The following is a 12,832-nucleotide window of genomic DNA, read 5'->3' as shown; positions in this document are numbered from 1 at the left end:
TCTCATGTGCTAGGCAAATTCTAAGCACTTCACTCAACTAAACTTCATAAGGACCCTCTGAGGTAGATGCTATTATATTTCTGGAAACAGATACAAAGAGATTTGCCCAGGGTTATATATCTAGTGAATTTGGAGCCAGAATTTGAACAGAGGTAGTCCATGTTGGAGAAGGCAATGACACCCCACTCCAGTACTCTTGCCTGGAAAATCCAATGGACAGAGGAGCTGGGTAGGCTGCAGTCCATGGGGTCGCTAAGAGTCAGACATGACTGAGCGACTTCACTTTCACTTTTCACTTTTCACTTTCATGCATTGGAGAAGGAAATGGCAACCCACTCCAGTGTTCTTGCCTGGAGAATCCCAGGTATGGGCGAGCCTGGTGGGCTGCCGTCTATGGGGTTGCATAGAGTCGGACACAACTGAAGCGACTTAGCATAGCATAGTCCATGTTAAGCAACACTCTTAATTGCCATGCTAACAGTTTTCTATACTTTGTAGTGTACGGATGACTTTTAAAATAAAAAATATATAATTTTTGTCTTTTAAATATACAAATCTAGGGACTTCCCTGGTGTTCCAGTGGTAAAGAATCTGCCTTCCAATGCAGGGGACATGACTTCAATCCCTGGAACAGGAACTAAGAACCCACATATCACTGGACAGCTAAGCCTTTGTGTGGCAACTTCTGAGCCCAAACACAACAGGGACCCAGTAAGGCCAGAAAATAAAATTTAATTTAATTAAACATTAAAAAATTTAAATAATGATAATAATAAAGGCAACAGCACCTAGCATATGTGCGTAATAAAAGGATACTTCAAAAAAAAAATACAAATCTGGGGGAAAAAATCAGCCACGTTTTTGATTTTACAATTTAGGTTGCTGTGACACATATCATTATGGTAGGCAGAATAACAGGCTTCCCAGGTGGTGCTAGCGGTAAAGAACCCACCTGCCAATGCAGGAGACAGAAGAGACCAGGGTTCAGGCCCTGGGTCAGGAAGATCCCCTGGAGGAGGGCATGGCAACCCATTCCAGTATTTTTGCCTGGAGAATCCCAAGGACAGAAGAGCTCGACGAGCTACAGTCCATGGGGTTGAAAGAGTCAGACACGATGAGTGACTTGGCAGGCACACAGGCAGAATCATGTTACCACCCTTCCCCTCCTTCAGATGTCCTATATCCTAATCTCCAGAACTTGTGGCTTTACATGGCAAAAGGAATTTCAGAGACGTGATTAAGATCTTGATAAAGGAAGATAGCCATGAAATTTAAAAATGCTTGCTTCTTGGAAGAAAAGCTATGACAAACCTAGATAGCATATTAAAAAGCAGAGATATTCTTTTGCTGGCAAGCATCCATATGGTCAAAGCTATGGTTTTTCCAGTAGTCATGTATGGATGTGAGAGTTGGACCGTAAAGAAGGCTGAATGCCAGAGAATTGATGCTTTTGGACTGTGGTGTTGGAGAAGACTCTTGAGAGTCCCTTGGACTGCAAGGAGATCCAACCAGTCCATCCTAAAGGAGATCAGTCCTGAATATTCATTGGAAGGACTGATGCTGAAGTTGAAGCTCCAGTACTTTGCCCACCTGATGTGAAGAGCTGACTCATTGGAAAAGACCCTGATGCTGGGAAAGGTTGAGGAAACTCTGGGAGATACTGAAGTAAAGGGAAGGCTGGTGTGCTGCAGTCCATGGGGCTGCAAAGAGTCAGACATGACTTAGTACCTGAACAACAAAGGGAGATAACCCTGGATGAACCTGGAGGGCCCAGTGTAATCACAGGCATTCTTAGAAGGAAACAAGGGAGGCAGGAAGTGCAGGGTCAGAGGAGGAGATGTGAACCCGGAAGCAGTGTCAGGTTAATAAAGACTGGACCAGCCACTGCTGACTTTGAAGATGAAGGAAGAGACCTTGAGCTAAGGAATGGGCAGCTCTAAAACCTGGAAATGGCAAGGAAATGAATTCTCCCTCAGAACCTCCTGCAAAAACAGTCCTATCAACACACTGATTTTAGCCCAGTGACACTTCAGCAGTCCAGAAACCGAAGAAAATACATTTTTATCATTTAAGCCACTAAATTTGTGGTAATTTGTCACACCAGAAATAGGAGACCAATATAACCATTAATTATTAACTTAATAATGATACAATCTGTAATAAAGATTACAGGACATTCTCTTCATGGAAAGTACAATCTTGAATGGGCTGAATTGTGCCCTCCTAAACTCCCCCAGTAGTGGTTTTCCCCTAGTAGGGGCAACCACTAGACCATTCAGGTATGATCTAAATCAAATCCCTTATGATTATACAGTGGAAGTGAGAAATAGATTTAAGGGCCTAGATCTGATAGATAGAGTGCCTGATGAACTATGGAATGAGGTTCATGACATTGTACAGGAGACAGGGATCAAGAACATCCCCATGGAAAAGAAATGCAAAGAAGCAAAATGGCTGTCTGGGGAGGCCTTACAAATAGCTGTGAAAAGAAGAGAAGTTAAAAGCAAAGGAGAAAAGGAAAGATATAAGCATCTGAATGCAGAGTTCCAAAGAATAGCAAGAAGAGATAAGAAAGCCTTCCTTAGCGATCACTGCAAAGAAATAGAGGAAAACAACAGAATGGGAAAGACTAGAGATCTCTTCAAGAAAATCAGAGATACCAAGGGAACATTTCATGCAAAGATGGGCTCGATAAAGGACAGAAATGGTATGGACCTAACAGAAACAGAAGATATTAAGAATGGTGGCAAGAATACACAGAAGAACTGTACAAAAAAGATCTTCACGACCCAGATAATCACGATGATGTGATCACTGACCTAGAGCCAGACATCCTGGACTGTGAAGTCAAGTGGGCCTTAGAAAGCATCACTACGAACAAAGCTAGTGGAGGTGATGGAATTCCAGTTGAGCTATTTCAAATCCTGAAATATGATTTCACTGTGAAAGTGCTGCACTCTATATGCCAGCAAATTTGGAAAACAGCAGTGGCCACAGGACTGGAAAAGGTCAGTTTTCATTCCAATCCCAAAGAAAGGCAATGCCAAAGAATGCTCAAACTACCGCACAATTGCATTTATCTCACATGCTAGTAAAGTAATGCTCAAAATTCTCCAAGACAGGCTTCAGCAATACATGAACCGTGAACTTCCTGATGTTCAAGCTGGTTTTAGAAAAGGCAGAGGAACCAGAGATCAAATTGCCAACATCCGCTGGATCATCAAAAAAGCAAGAGAGTTCCAGAAAAGCATCTGTTTCTGCTTTATTGACTATGCCAAAGCCTTTGACTGTGTGGATCACAATAAACTGTGGAAAATTCTGAAAGAGATGGGAATACCAGACCACCTGACTTGCCTCTTGAGAAACCTATATGCAGGTCAGAAAGCAACAGTTAGAACTGGACATGGAACAACAGACTGGTTCCAAATAGGAAAAGGAGTACGTCAAGGTTGTACATTGTCACCCTGTTTATTTAACTTATATGCAGGGTACATCATGAGAAACACTGGACTGGAAGAAGCAAAAGCTGGAATCAAGATTGCCGGGAGAAATATCAATAACCTCAGATATGCAGATGACACCACCCTTATGGCAGAAAGTGAAGAGGAACTCAAAAGCCTCTTGATCAAAGTGAAAGTGGAGAGTGAAAAAGTTGGCTTAAAGCTCAACATTCAGAAAATGAAGATCATGGCATCCAGTCCCATCACTTCATGGGAAATAGATGGGGAAACAGTGGAAACAGTGTCAGACTTTATTTTGGGGGGCTCCAAAATCACTGCAGATGGTGACTGCAGTCATGAAATTAAAAGACGCTTACTCCTTGGAAGGAAAGTTATGACCAACCTAGATAGCATATTCAAAAGCAGAGACATTACTTTGCCAACAAAGGTCCGTCTAGTCAAGGCTATGGTTTTTCCTGTGGTCATGTATGGATGTGAGAGTTGGACTATGAAGAAGGCTGAGCGCCAAAGAATTAATGCTTTTGAACTGTGGTGTTGGTGAAGACTCTTTACAGTCCCTTGGACTGCAAGGAGATCCAACCAGTTCATTCTGAAGGAGATCAGCCCTGGGATTTCTTTGGAAGGACTGATGCTAAAGCTGAAACTCCAGTACTTTGGCCACCTCATACAAAGAGTTGACTCATTGGAAAAGACTCTGATGCTGGGAGGGATTGGGGGCAGGAGGAGAAGGGGACCACAGAAGATGAGATGGCTGGATGGCATCACTGACTTGATGGACGTGAGTCTGAGTGAACTCCGGGAGTTGGTGATGGAGAGGGAGGCCTGGCGTGCTGCGATTCATGGGGTCGCAAAGAGTCAGACACAACTAAGCAACTGAACTGAACTGAACTGAAACTCCCCCAGATCCATGTATTTAAATCCTAAACCCCATTACCTCGAGTATGACTGTAGTGGAAGATAAACCTTTAAACAGGTGTGTGCGTGTGTGCTCAGTCATGTCCGCCTCTTTCCAACATCATGGACTACAGCCCATCAGGTTCCTCTCTCCATGGAATTTTCCAGGCAAGAATACTGGAGTGGGTTGCCATGTCCTACTCCAGGGGATCTTCCAGACCCAGGGACTGAAATGTCTCCTGCATTGGCAGGTGGATTCTTTATCAACTGCACCACTGGGAAGCCCAGTAGGTCACATGGGTGGGCTCTAATTTGATCTGACTAGGATTCTTATAAGAAGAGGAAATCTGGACACACAGAGAGGCCCCAGGGAGAGGGTATCCACACAGAGGAACACAGTTCGGATTCTGGTTTTGTTGATGGATTAGATCAAACACAAAAGAGAAAGAAAGGAACCAAGGATAACTTTAGGACTGGAGCCATATTTTGGCAGGGGGAGGATCAGGAGGTATTTTTGGACATGTTACCTTTGAGCGCCTACTAGATACCCTTGGTAGAGATAGCAAGGGGGCACCTACATAAATATCTGAGTGTGGAGTTATGGGGAGAGGTGCAGACTTGAGGCACCAGTTTGGAACTTTCCACTTATGGGTTGCATTTAAAGCTGGAGCCACAGGAATTCTCTGGTGGTCCAGTAGTTAAGAATCCACCCTGAAATGCAGGTGACGCAGGTTTGATCCCTGATGGGAGAACTAAGATCCCACCTGGCACGGAGCAACTAAGCCAACAACTAGAGATCCCAAGGGCTGCAACTAAGACCTGATATAGTTAAATAAATAAAAATTAAAAACAGAAAACTGAGCCCAGGGAATAAGAAAACTTATTCTCCCAGGGAATAAGTGCAGACTGACAAGCTGACAAGAGAAGAGGCTCATAAGCTGAACCCAGGGCCCCATATTTAGATTTGGAAAGATGAGAAGGACCCAGCAAGGAGACCAGGAAGATACCAATGAAGCTAGAGGAGGACCAAGACCAAGGTACTCCAGGAAGCCAGAGAAGAAAACGTCACCCAAAGCAAGAGAACACAGTTCTGGTCCTCTGTCGGGGCTGACACCAACATTGACCGCAATTTGTAGAAACTTCCCACTGGTCTTTAGGATGTTAGCAGGAGAAGACCTTTGGAAGACAAAACTTTGAGGGGATCTTGGGAATGTGATGAAGAGCGGGTGGGTAAAATAAATCCAAACATCTTGTACTTACTAAGAACAGCAAACAAAGATTAAAGAGCTGATTCTGTACCATTCTAAAAACTTTTCATATGTCAGGTCATCAAATGCTCACAGCGAACACACAGAGCAAGCATTTGACCCCCTAATATGAGGAGGAGAGTGCTTCCCAGGTGGCACTAGTGGTAAGAACCCACCTGCCACTGCAGGAGACACGAGAGACTCGTGTTCGATCCCTAGGTCAGGAAGATCCCCTGGAGTAGGAAATGGCAACCCTCTCCAGTATTTTTGCCTGGAGAATCCCCATGGACCAAGGAACCCGGAGGACTACAGTCCATGGGGTTGCAAAGTGTCGGACATGACTGAAGCGACTTAGCACGCATTGAGAAGGACATGGGCTCACAGAGGGGGTTACACATCTGGGCAGAGACAGCAGAGATTCAAACCTGGCTCTGACCCCTGACCCCACTCTGTGCCACAGCATACCCCTCTTCTGCTGCCGAGGGCTTTCTGAGGGGTTCTGAGGGATTCCCTAAGAACCAAGGGGAAGGAAGAGGGGAAACAGCAGTGCTGCTCAGAGTTTTCCCCTCTGTCAAGATTCCAGTGCTATAGGAAGTTTACAAAGTGAGACATAGACGTCTTTGAACTTGCCAGGCTGATTTAATTTGCTATCTCCGTGCTGTTCCTGGCATGAGACTGCAGCTCACAAGGCTGCAATTTTAAAAGCCTGTTTGGGTGTATTCCTCAACTGAACTCCTCAACTCACCTCTCTCCAGGAGGGAGTGGAGCCAGCAGGAGGCCTCAGTCAGACTCATAAATTCCCCCTTTATTGCTTACTCTTCAGGACCAGGAAATCCACAAGTGGTCATCCTGAAGCTGATGTTGCCCCCGCTCTGGTGTTTTATGAGGGGGCAAGGGTGTTGGAGACGCCTGGGGCTGCAAGAAACAGGTAATGGTTTGGCCCTCACACCTCTACTCAAAAGACAATCACCTCCCAGACTCTGCTGTTGGTCCAGTGGATAAGAATCCGCCTGCCAGTACAGGGTTCGATCCATGCTCTGGGTGGATTTAGAGTCCACAAGCCATGGAGCAACTGAACCCATGTGTCACAACTATTGAGTCTGTGCTCCAGAGCCTGTGCAGCTTCACTGCAACTAGAGAAGCCCAAAAGCACCCTATAGTCCGTGCTCTGAAACAAGAGAAGCCACTGCAATAAGAAGCCCGTGTATCAAAACTAGAGAAAGCCTGTGCCCAGCAACAAAAACACAGTGCAGCCATAAATAATATAAAAATAAAATAAAACAGCTAAGTTCTTAAAAAAAAAAAAAAGACAATCACCTCCCATCTCTCTGGCCCAAACCCCCATCTTCAGGTTTTTGTCGAGAGCTGTCAGAAAATCCCATGTCAATGGATGCTCAGCACTCCCTAGTCATATAGCTCCAGATTAGGTACTATTGTGCTTAGAAAATAAAATGGAACCTGACTCGGAAACAAAATGTGTTTTATAGACGTTTACTTTATAACTATCTTTGCAGAAACCTGTCTATTCCACAATTAAATAAGTAAGGCATGCATGGACTTATTTTTGTTCAGTGAAAAGTAGACAGTCTTCAGCATGGTTCTTTGCAGGCCTGTAATGAATTTCATAACCAAAAACTGAGGACAATCAATCCAAATGTTTAACTGTTTGAGGAAGCAAAACCCAACCAAACCTATTCACATGTTATAATGTTAAAAGAGAGAAAATCTTTCAGAATTTTGATTATCAAAGATCCACCTAGAATGTGCCTTTTTTTAATTTGCATTTTTTATTTGATAGTTCCTTTCAATCAAAGTTATGGAATAAAATCTCTTTTAAAGCTGCATGTATGAGCACAAAATAGTCATGGAGATGGTATATAAAAAGCCATGACTTTGATCATATGTCATTAATTTATTTTTTTGTTAGAATCGCTGAGAAAACAATAAAAAGCAGTCTTCCATCATTATTAAAATTGTCTATGGAAATAATAAAAGTTACTTAAAGTAAAATAATTGATGATATGCTTTAATTGGTGGTAATAATTTCTCCTAAGTAAATTACTAGACCAGAGTGTGCCTTTTAAAAATCAGATTTGGGGGGACTTCCCGGGTGGTCCAGTAGCTAAGACTTCGCACTCCAAATGTGGGGGGCCTGGGTTTGATTCCTGGTGGAGGAACGAGATCCCACATGCCACAACTTAAAAAAAAAAAGATCCCGCATGCTGCAACCAAAGCTACCACGTGCCACAACTAAGACCAGGCTCAGTCAAATAAATAAATAAAAATAAACAAATAATAAAACAAAGATTTTTTTTCCTACTCTCAATGCTTAGGCCTGGCAATGTCAGTAGTTAGCTATGGGATCTGGGAAAGTCACACCCATTCTGAATCTCATTTGAGAAATAGGGATAAGACTATTTCACAAGAATATTATAACAATTAAATGAGAATATGTATATAAAAGTGCTTGATGTTAATATTATTAAAATTGCTTGCTGCTGCTGCTGCTGCTGCTAAGTCGCTTCAGTCGTGTCTGACTCTGTGCAACCCCCTAGACGGCAGCCCACCAGGCTCCCCTGTCCCTGGAATTCTCCAGGCAAGAACACTGGAGTGGGTTGCCATTTCCTTCTCCAGTGCATGAAAATGAAAAGTGAAAGTGAAGTCGCTCAGTCATGTCCGACTCTTAGCGACCCCATGGACTGCAGCCTACCAGGCTCCTCCATCCATGGGATTTTCCAGGCAAGAGTACTGGAGTGGCTTGCCATTGCCTTCTCTGAACATTGCTTGCTACCTACTCCTAATAAAATGAGAATCTCTAAAATGCCTTCTAGATTTAAGATTTTATTATTAAGAACTAATTATTAAAGAGAGTCCTTTCTGAGACATATACTGAAGTAGTTTAGGATGAAATGATGTAACATCTGAGGTTTACTTCAAAGTAATCCAATGGGAACAGAAGGTTTGTGTTTTGAGTATTGTTGAATTGGGTTACGGGTGCATCTGACCTTTTTTTTTTTTTAAACATTCTGTCTACATTTATGTCTGAAATTTTCACATTGAGAAGAAAAAAAGCAAAGGAGAAATTGAAGGGCAATTTCTATTATTTAGTCCAAGTGCTACTTAAGACTGATTTTGGGGAATTCCCTGGAGGTCCAGGATTTAGGACTCCATGCTTCCACTGCCTAGGGCCTGAGTTACATCCCTGGTCATGGAACTAATGATCCTTCAAGCCATGTGACATGGCCAAAAAAAAAAAAAAGACTGCTTCTCATGAAAACCTGGCTATTAAAAGAAATGGTAGGGATTTTAAATGAATGCCAAAATGCATAAGAATTTAAGGACTTGATAATTTGATTGTTTTGGAATAATCTTTTAACTTATTTTTAACTAAAGGAAAACCATTTTAATTAAATATTAGGGAAAAAATCATATTTACTACATGATTTAAGATTATTAATGATGGGAATTCCCTGGCAGTCCAGTGGCTAGGACTCAGCATTTTCATCCATATGGCTTGCAGGCACAGGATGGATTCCTGGTCAGGGAACTAAGACACCACAAGCTGAACGGCCAAATAAAAAAAGATTATTAACGATTTTTTTGTAGGGGCCACATTTCTTGGCATGTGGAATCTTAGTTCCCCAACCAGAAATCAAATCCACACCCCTTGCAGTAGAAGTGTGGAGTCCTAATCACTGGACAGTCAGGGAAGTCCCTCAGAGATTTTTTTTTCCAAAAGAAATTTCAGGATACGTTAACAATTTTCTATTTTTTAAGAACCCAATATTCTATCATATCTGTTATAGCCAATTAAGCACATAGCTACATATCAATATTTCAAATGGTGAGATGTTTGCTACTTCACTGACAAACTCTGTCACTAATTAAAGAGAACTTCACAGTAGCAAGTACATAATACACTCCCTTCCTTACCCTGAAGATGTGACTTCTCTAGGAAGTCTTCATGAGTTTCTTTTGTTTCTCCAGGTTTTGTTGATCGATACTCACTCCTCAGAGAGATCTTCCACCATCTAAAAATTACCTGCGATTGAACAGACTGAAGGTGAGATGAGTTAAAACCAATTGCAATGCCAACAGCCGAGTTTAGGTCTGGGGTCTTTAAAAAAAAATCACTATCTTGGAAGGCACATAAGGCTGTGTGTCCAACATCAGCCATAACTTCTAAACTGGTGTCACATCAAATTAAAAGTGAGGTCTGTGCATCAGGGAACATTTTCCTTAGAGATTAGGGGCACAAAACCAAAATGCTGGAAGGAATCTTAAAAAAATCTATCAAGTAAATTGATGCTTAAATCACCCAGAACTGAAAGGATAGGTGTTTCTGAGAACACAGATTCTTTACGTACAGGAGCCAATTCCAAAGTAAAAATTGCTTGGTTCTCCTCCTCCTCCCTGTCCTGTCTACCAGGCAGACACAAGGAATGGATGTCTTTCTCATGGAGAATGACAGGTACTTGGACAGAGCCAGGGAAAACACCATCATGCCTTGACTGATGCATCAAAGTGTCGTTACCCAGGACAGATCTGATAATAGTAATCTGATAATGCGTTTGACTGTTGCATTATCATGTTAATGATAATCTGATAATGCATGAGCATTTTGCTTTATCAGAAGCAACCTCTTTTCCACAGTTATGGACTGCAGTTACATTCAGTGTTGATTTCATGACAGTGAACTCTTTCTGCACCGGGGCTCCCAGGAACAGATGGGTAAGGAGATAGACAGTCCTGAGAAACTGGCTGGCTTCACAGTCCTGGGTTCTTCCCTCACTGGCATTACCATGTCAGGTTAAAAATGAGCTCAAGTTTCTACTCAAGGAGAAATAGTTAAGCAAGTGAAACTCACTAAGAGGCCTCCCTTTGTTTAGTTTCCTCTCGTCCACCCTGTCCATTCAGCACTCCTGGTGGTCCTCACAGATGCCGGTGCACCTCCTTGGGCCACTGCCCTGGTCTCTATCCATTCTCCTCTCTTTTCTGGAGGCCCTTCCTGGTGCTGGTCTGGGAAGCCCATCCCTGTAGCCTATGAACTGCACAACTTCCGTTCTTCCTCACTCCTTTCCCCTTTCCTGTGGGTCTGGTCATCAGCCAGCTTTCCTCCCCTTCAAGAGTTGCCTCCAAATGGCCTAACATCTCCTGAGGTCCCCTCCCTCCAATCTCCCCAACCACTCTCCATTTCTGATTTCTGAAAGATGGCGCAACTCTCTCTCAGGAGCAAAGAGACCCTTCATGCCATCTTACCTAGCTCCCTGCCCAACAGAAAGTAGGTCCTCAGAAAATACTCATGGGATGAACTAGTGAAGTTGCTCAGTTGTGTCCAACTCTTTGCGATCCCATGGACTGTAGCCTACCAGGCTCCTCTAATCATGGAATTTTCCAGGCAAGAGTACTGGAGTAGGTTGCCATTTCCTTCTCCAGGGGATCTTCCCGACCCAGGGATAAAACCCAGGTCTCCCACATTGCAGGCAAATGCTTTACCGTCTGAGCTACCAGGGAAGCCCCATGGGATGGGATGAACTAACGAGTGCTTTTCACTTAGATTTTATTGCTAATCTCTACGGGAGCTTCCCTGGGAGTAGCCCAGTTGGTAAAGAATCTGCCTACAATGCAGGAGACCTGGGTTCCATTCCTGGGTCAGGAAGATCCCCTGGAGAAGGAAATGGCAACGCACTCCAGTGTTCTTGCCTGGAGAATCCCATGGACAAAGAGCCTGGCAAGCTAAAGTCCATGGGGTTATAAGAGTTGGACATGTCTTAGCAACTAAACCACCACCACAGGAGCTGAGGGGAAAATATGTACTTAAGTTACAGAGCTCCGTAATCTCACAAAACTGAGGTAGCTGATTCCTTTCAGAAAATCCCTTAGCCTTCCTCTTTTGTTTTTTTCCCGGCATGAGGCTCGCCAAAATCATTCTCTTAAGCATCTTTCTGCCCCATCTGCATAAAGTTAAGGGTTAATCAGTCTCCTAGGGCTACCATAGAAAAATACCACAGACTGGGTGGCATGAACAATAGAAATGTATTCCCTCACAGTTCTGGAGGCAGGAAGTCCAGGACCGAGGTGTTGGCAAGCTTGGTGTCTCCTGAGGCCACTCTCCTTGGCTTGCAGGTGACACCTCTCACTGTGTCCTCACACGGCCTTTCCTCTGAGCATGTGCAACCCTGGTGTCTCTTCCTCTTTCTTTAAGGACACTGGTCCTGTAGGACTAGGGCCCCATCCTTATGACCTTATTTAACTTTATTTAGTTCCTGAAAAGTCCTATCTACAAATACAGTTTTCAACATAAGAATTTAAAAAGTGTGTTAGTCACTCAGTCACATCCAACTCTTCATGAACCCATAGACTATAGCCCTCCAGGCTCCTCTGTCCAGGGATTTCCCAGACAAGAATACTGGAGTGGGTAACCATTCCCTTCTCTAGGAGATCTTCCTGACTCAGGGTTCAAAACTGGGACTCCAGGATTGCAAGCATATTTTTACCATCTGAGCCACCAGGGACACAATTCAATCTATTAAAAAAGGATATCAGGAGTTACAGTAGAAGAGCATGAATCTTGGAGCAAAGACAGACCTAGCCCATTTATTTAATCTCTCTGTACTTCTATTTTAATTTCCATTTCCTTCTATTAAGTATCTTTAAATTAATATTAAATATTATGACAAATATTTCCTTTCTATTGGATATGCAAGGTCATTTGAATCTAACGCTGGGTTCTTTATGCACATAATCTAGAACTTGTAGGACTAGCTGTGAACTCAGAAATAATTTAGTCCATTTCCTGCCACTCATCTGAATGAGGAAAACACTTCAAAGAGGTTACGTGAGAAATGATAGGTATCCCTCCTTACATTCCCAGTGAATTTATAGCTTTTGCCTGGACATGAAGGAACTCAGAGATGAAATGATAGGTGAAAACTGACTTTATTTAGAGAAAAACACACTTCACAGACAGTGTGGGCCATCTCAGAAGCTGAGGGGCCTCACAATATGGCATGGTTAGTTTTTATGGGCTGGGTAATTTTCTAATGAATGCGAGGGTTATTCCAACTATTTTGGGTGGAGGGGACAGAGATTTCCAGGAATTGGGCCACTTTTGACCTCTTATGTTTGGCCTCAGAACTGTCCCGGTACTGGTGGGTGTCATTTAGCATGCTAACGTATTACAGTGATCCTACAATGAAGCTCAAGGTCCACTGGAAGTCTACTCATCTG

At 43.1% G+C, this 12,832-nt stretch overlaps 1 protein-coding gene across 3 annotated transcripts in view; it reads right to left on the bottom strand.

Moving 5' to 3' along the window:
* Window positions 1-12,832, bottom strand: part of FBXO36 (F-box protein 36) — a 107,873-nt gene that overhangs the window by 37,752 nt on the left and 57,289 nt on the right. For all 3 annotated transcript variants that reach the window (XR_009730805.1, XM_061387446.1, XM_061387436.1), the window contains exon 2: window positions 9,536-9,644. Coding sequence is in view for 2 of the 3 variants with exons in the window: in XM_061387446.1 (XP_061243430.1) it covers window positions 9,536-9,644 (109 nt within the window). In the remaining variant the exon portion in view is untranslated. The remainder of the gene's footprint in view (window positions 1-9,535; window positions 9,645-12,832) is intronic.

Source organism: Bos javanicus, chromosome 2 (genome assembly GCF_032452875.1).
Source record: "Bos javanicus breed banteng chromosome 2, ARS-OSU_banteng_1.0, whole genome shotgun sequence".
Taxonomy (NCBI): domain Eukaryota; kingdom Metazoa; phylum Chordata; class Mammalia; order Artiodactyla; family Bovidae; genus Bos; species Bos javanicus.
The sequence above is the reverse complement of the archived record's forward strand: the minus strand, read 5'-3'. Positions and strand labels throughout refer to the sequence as shown.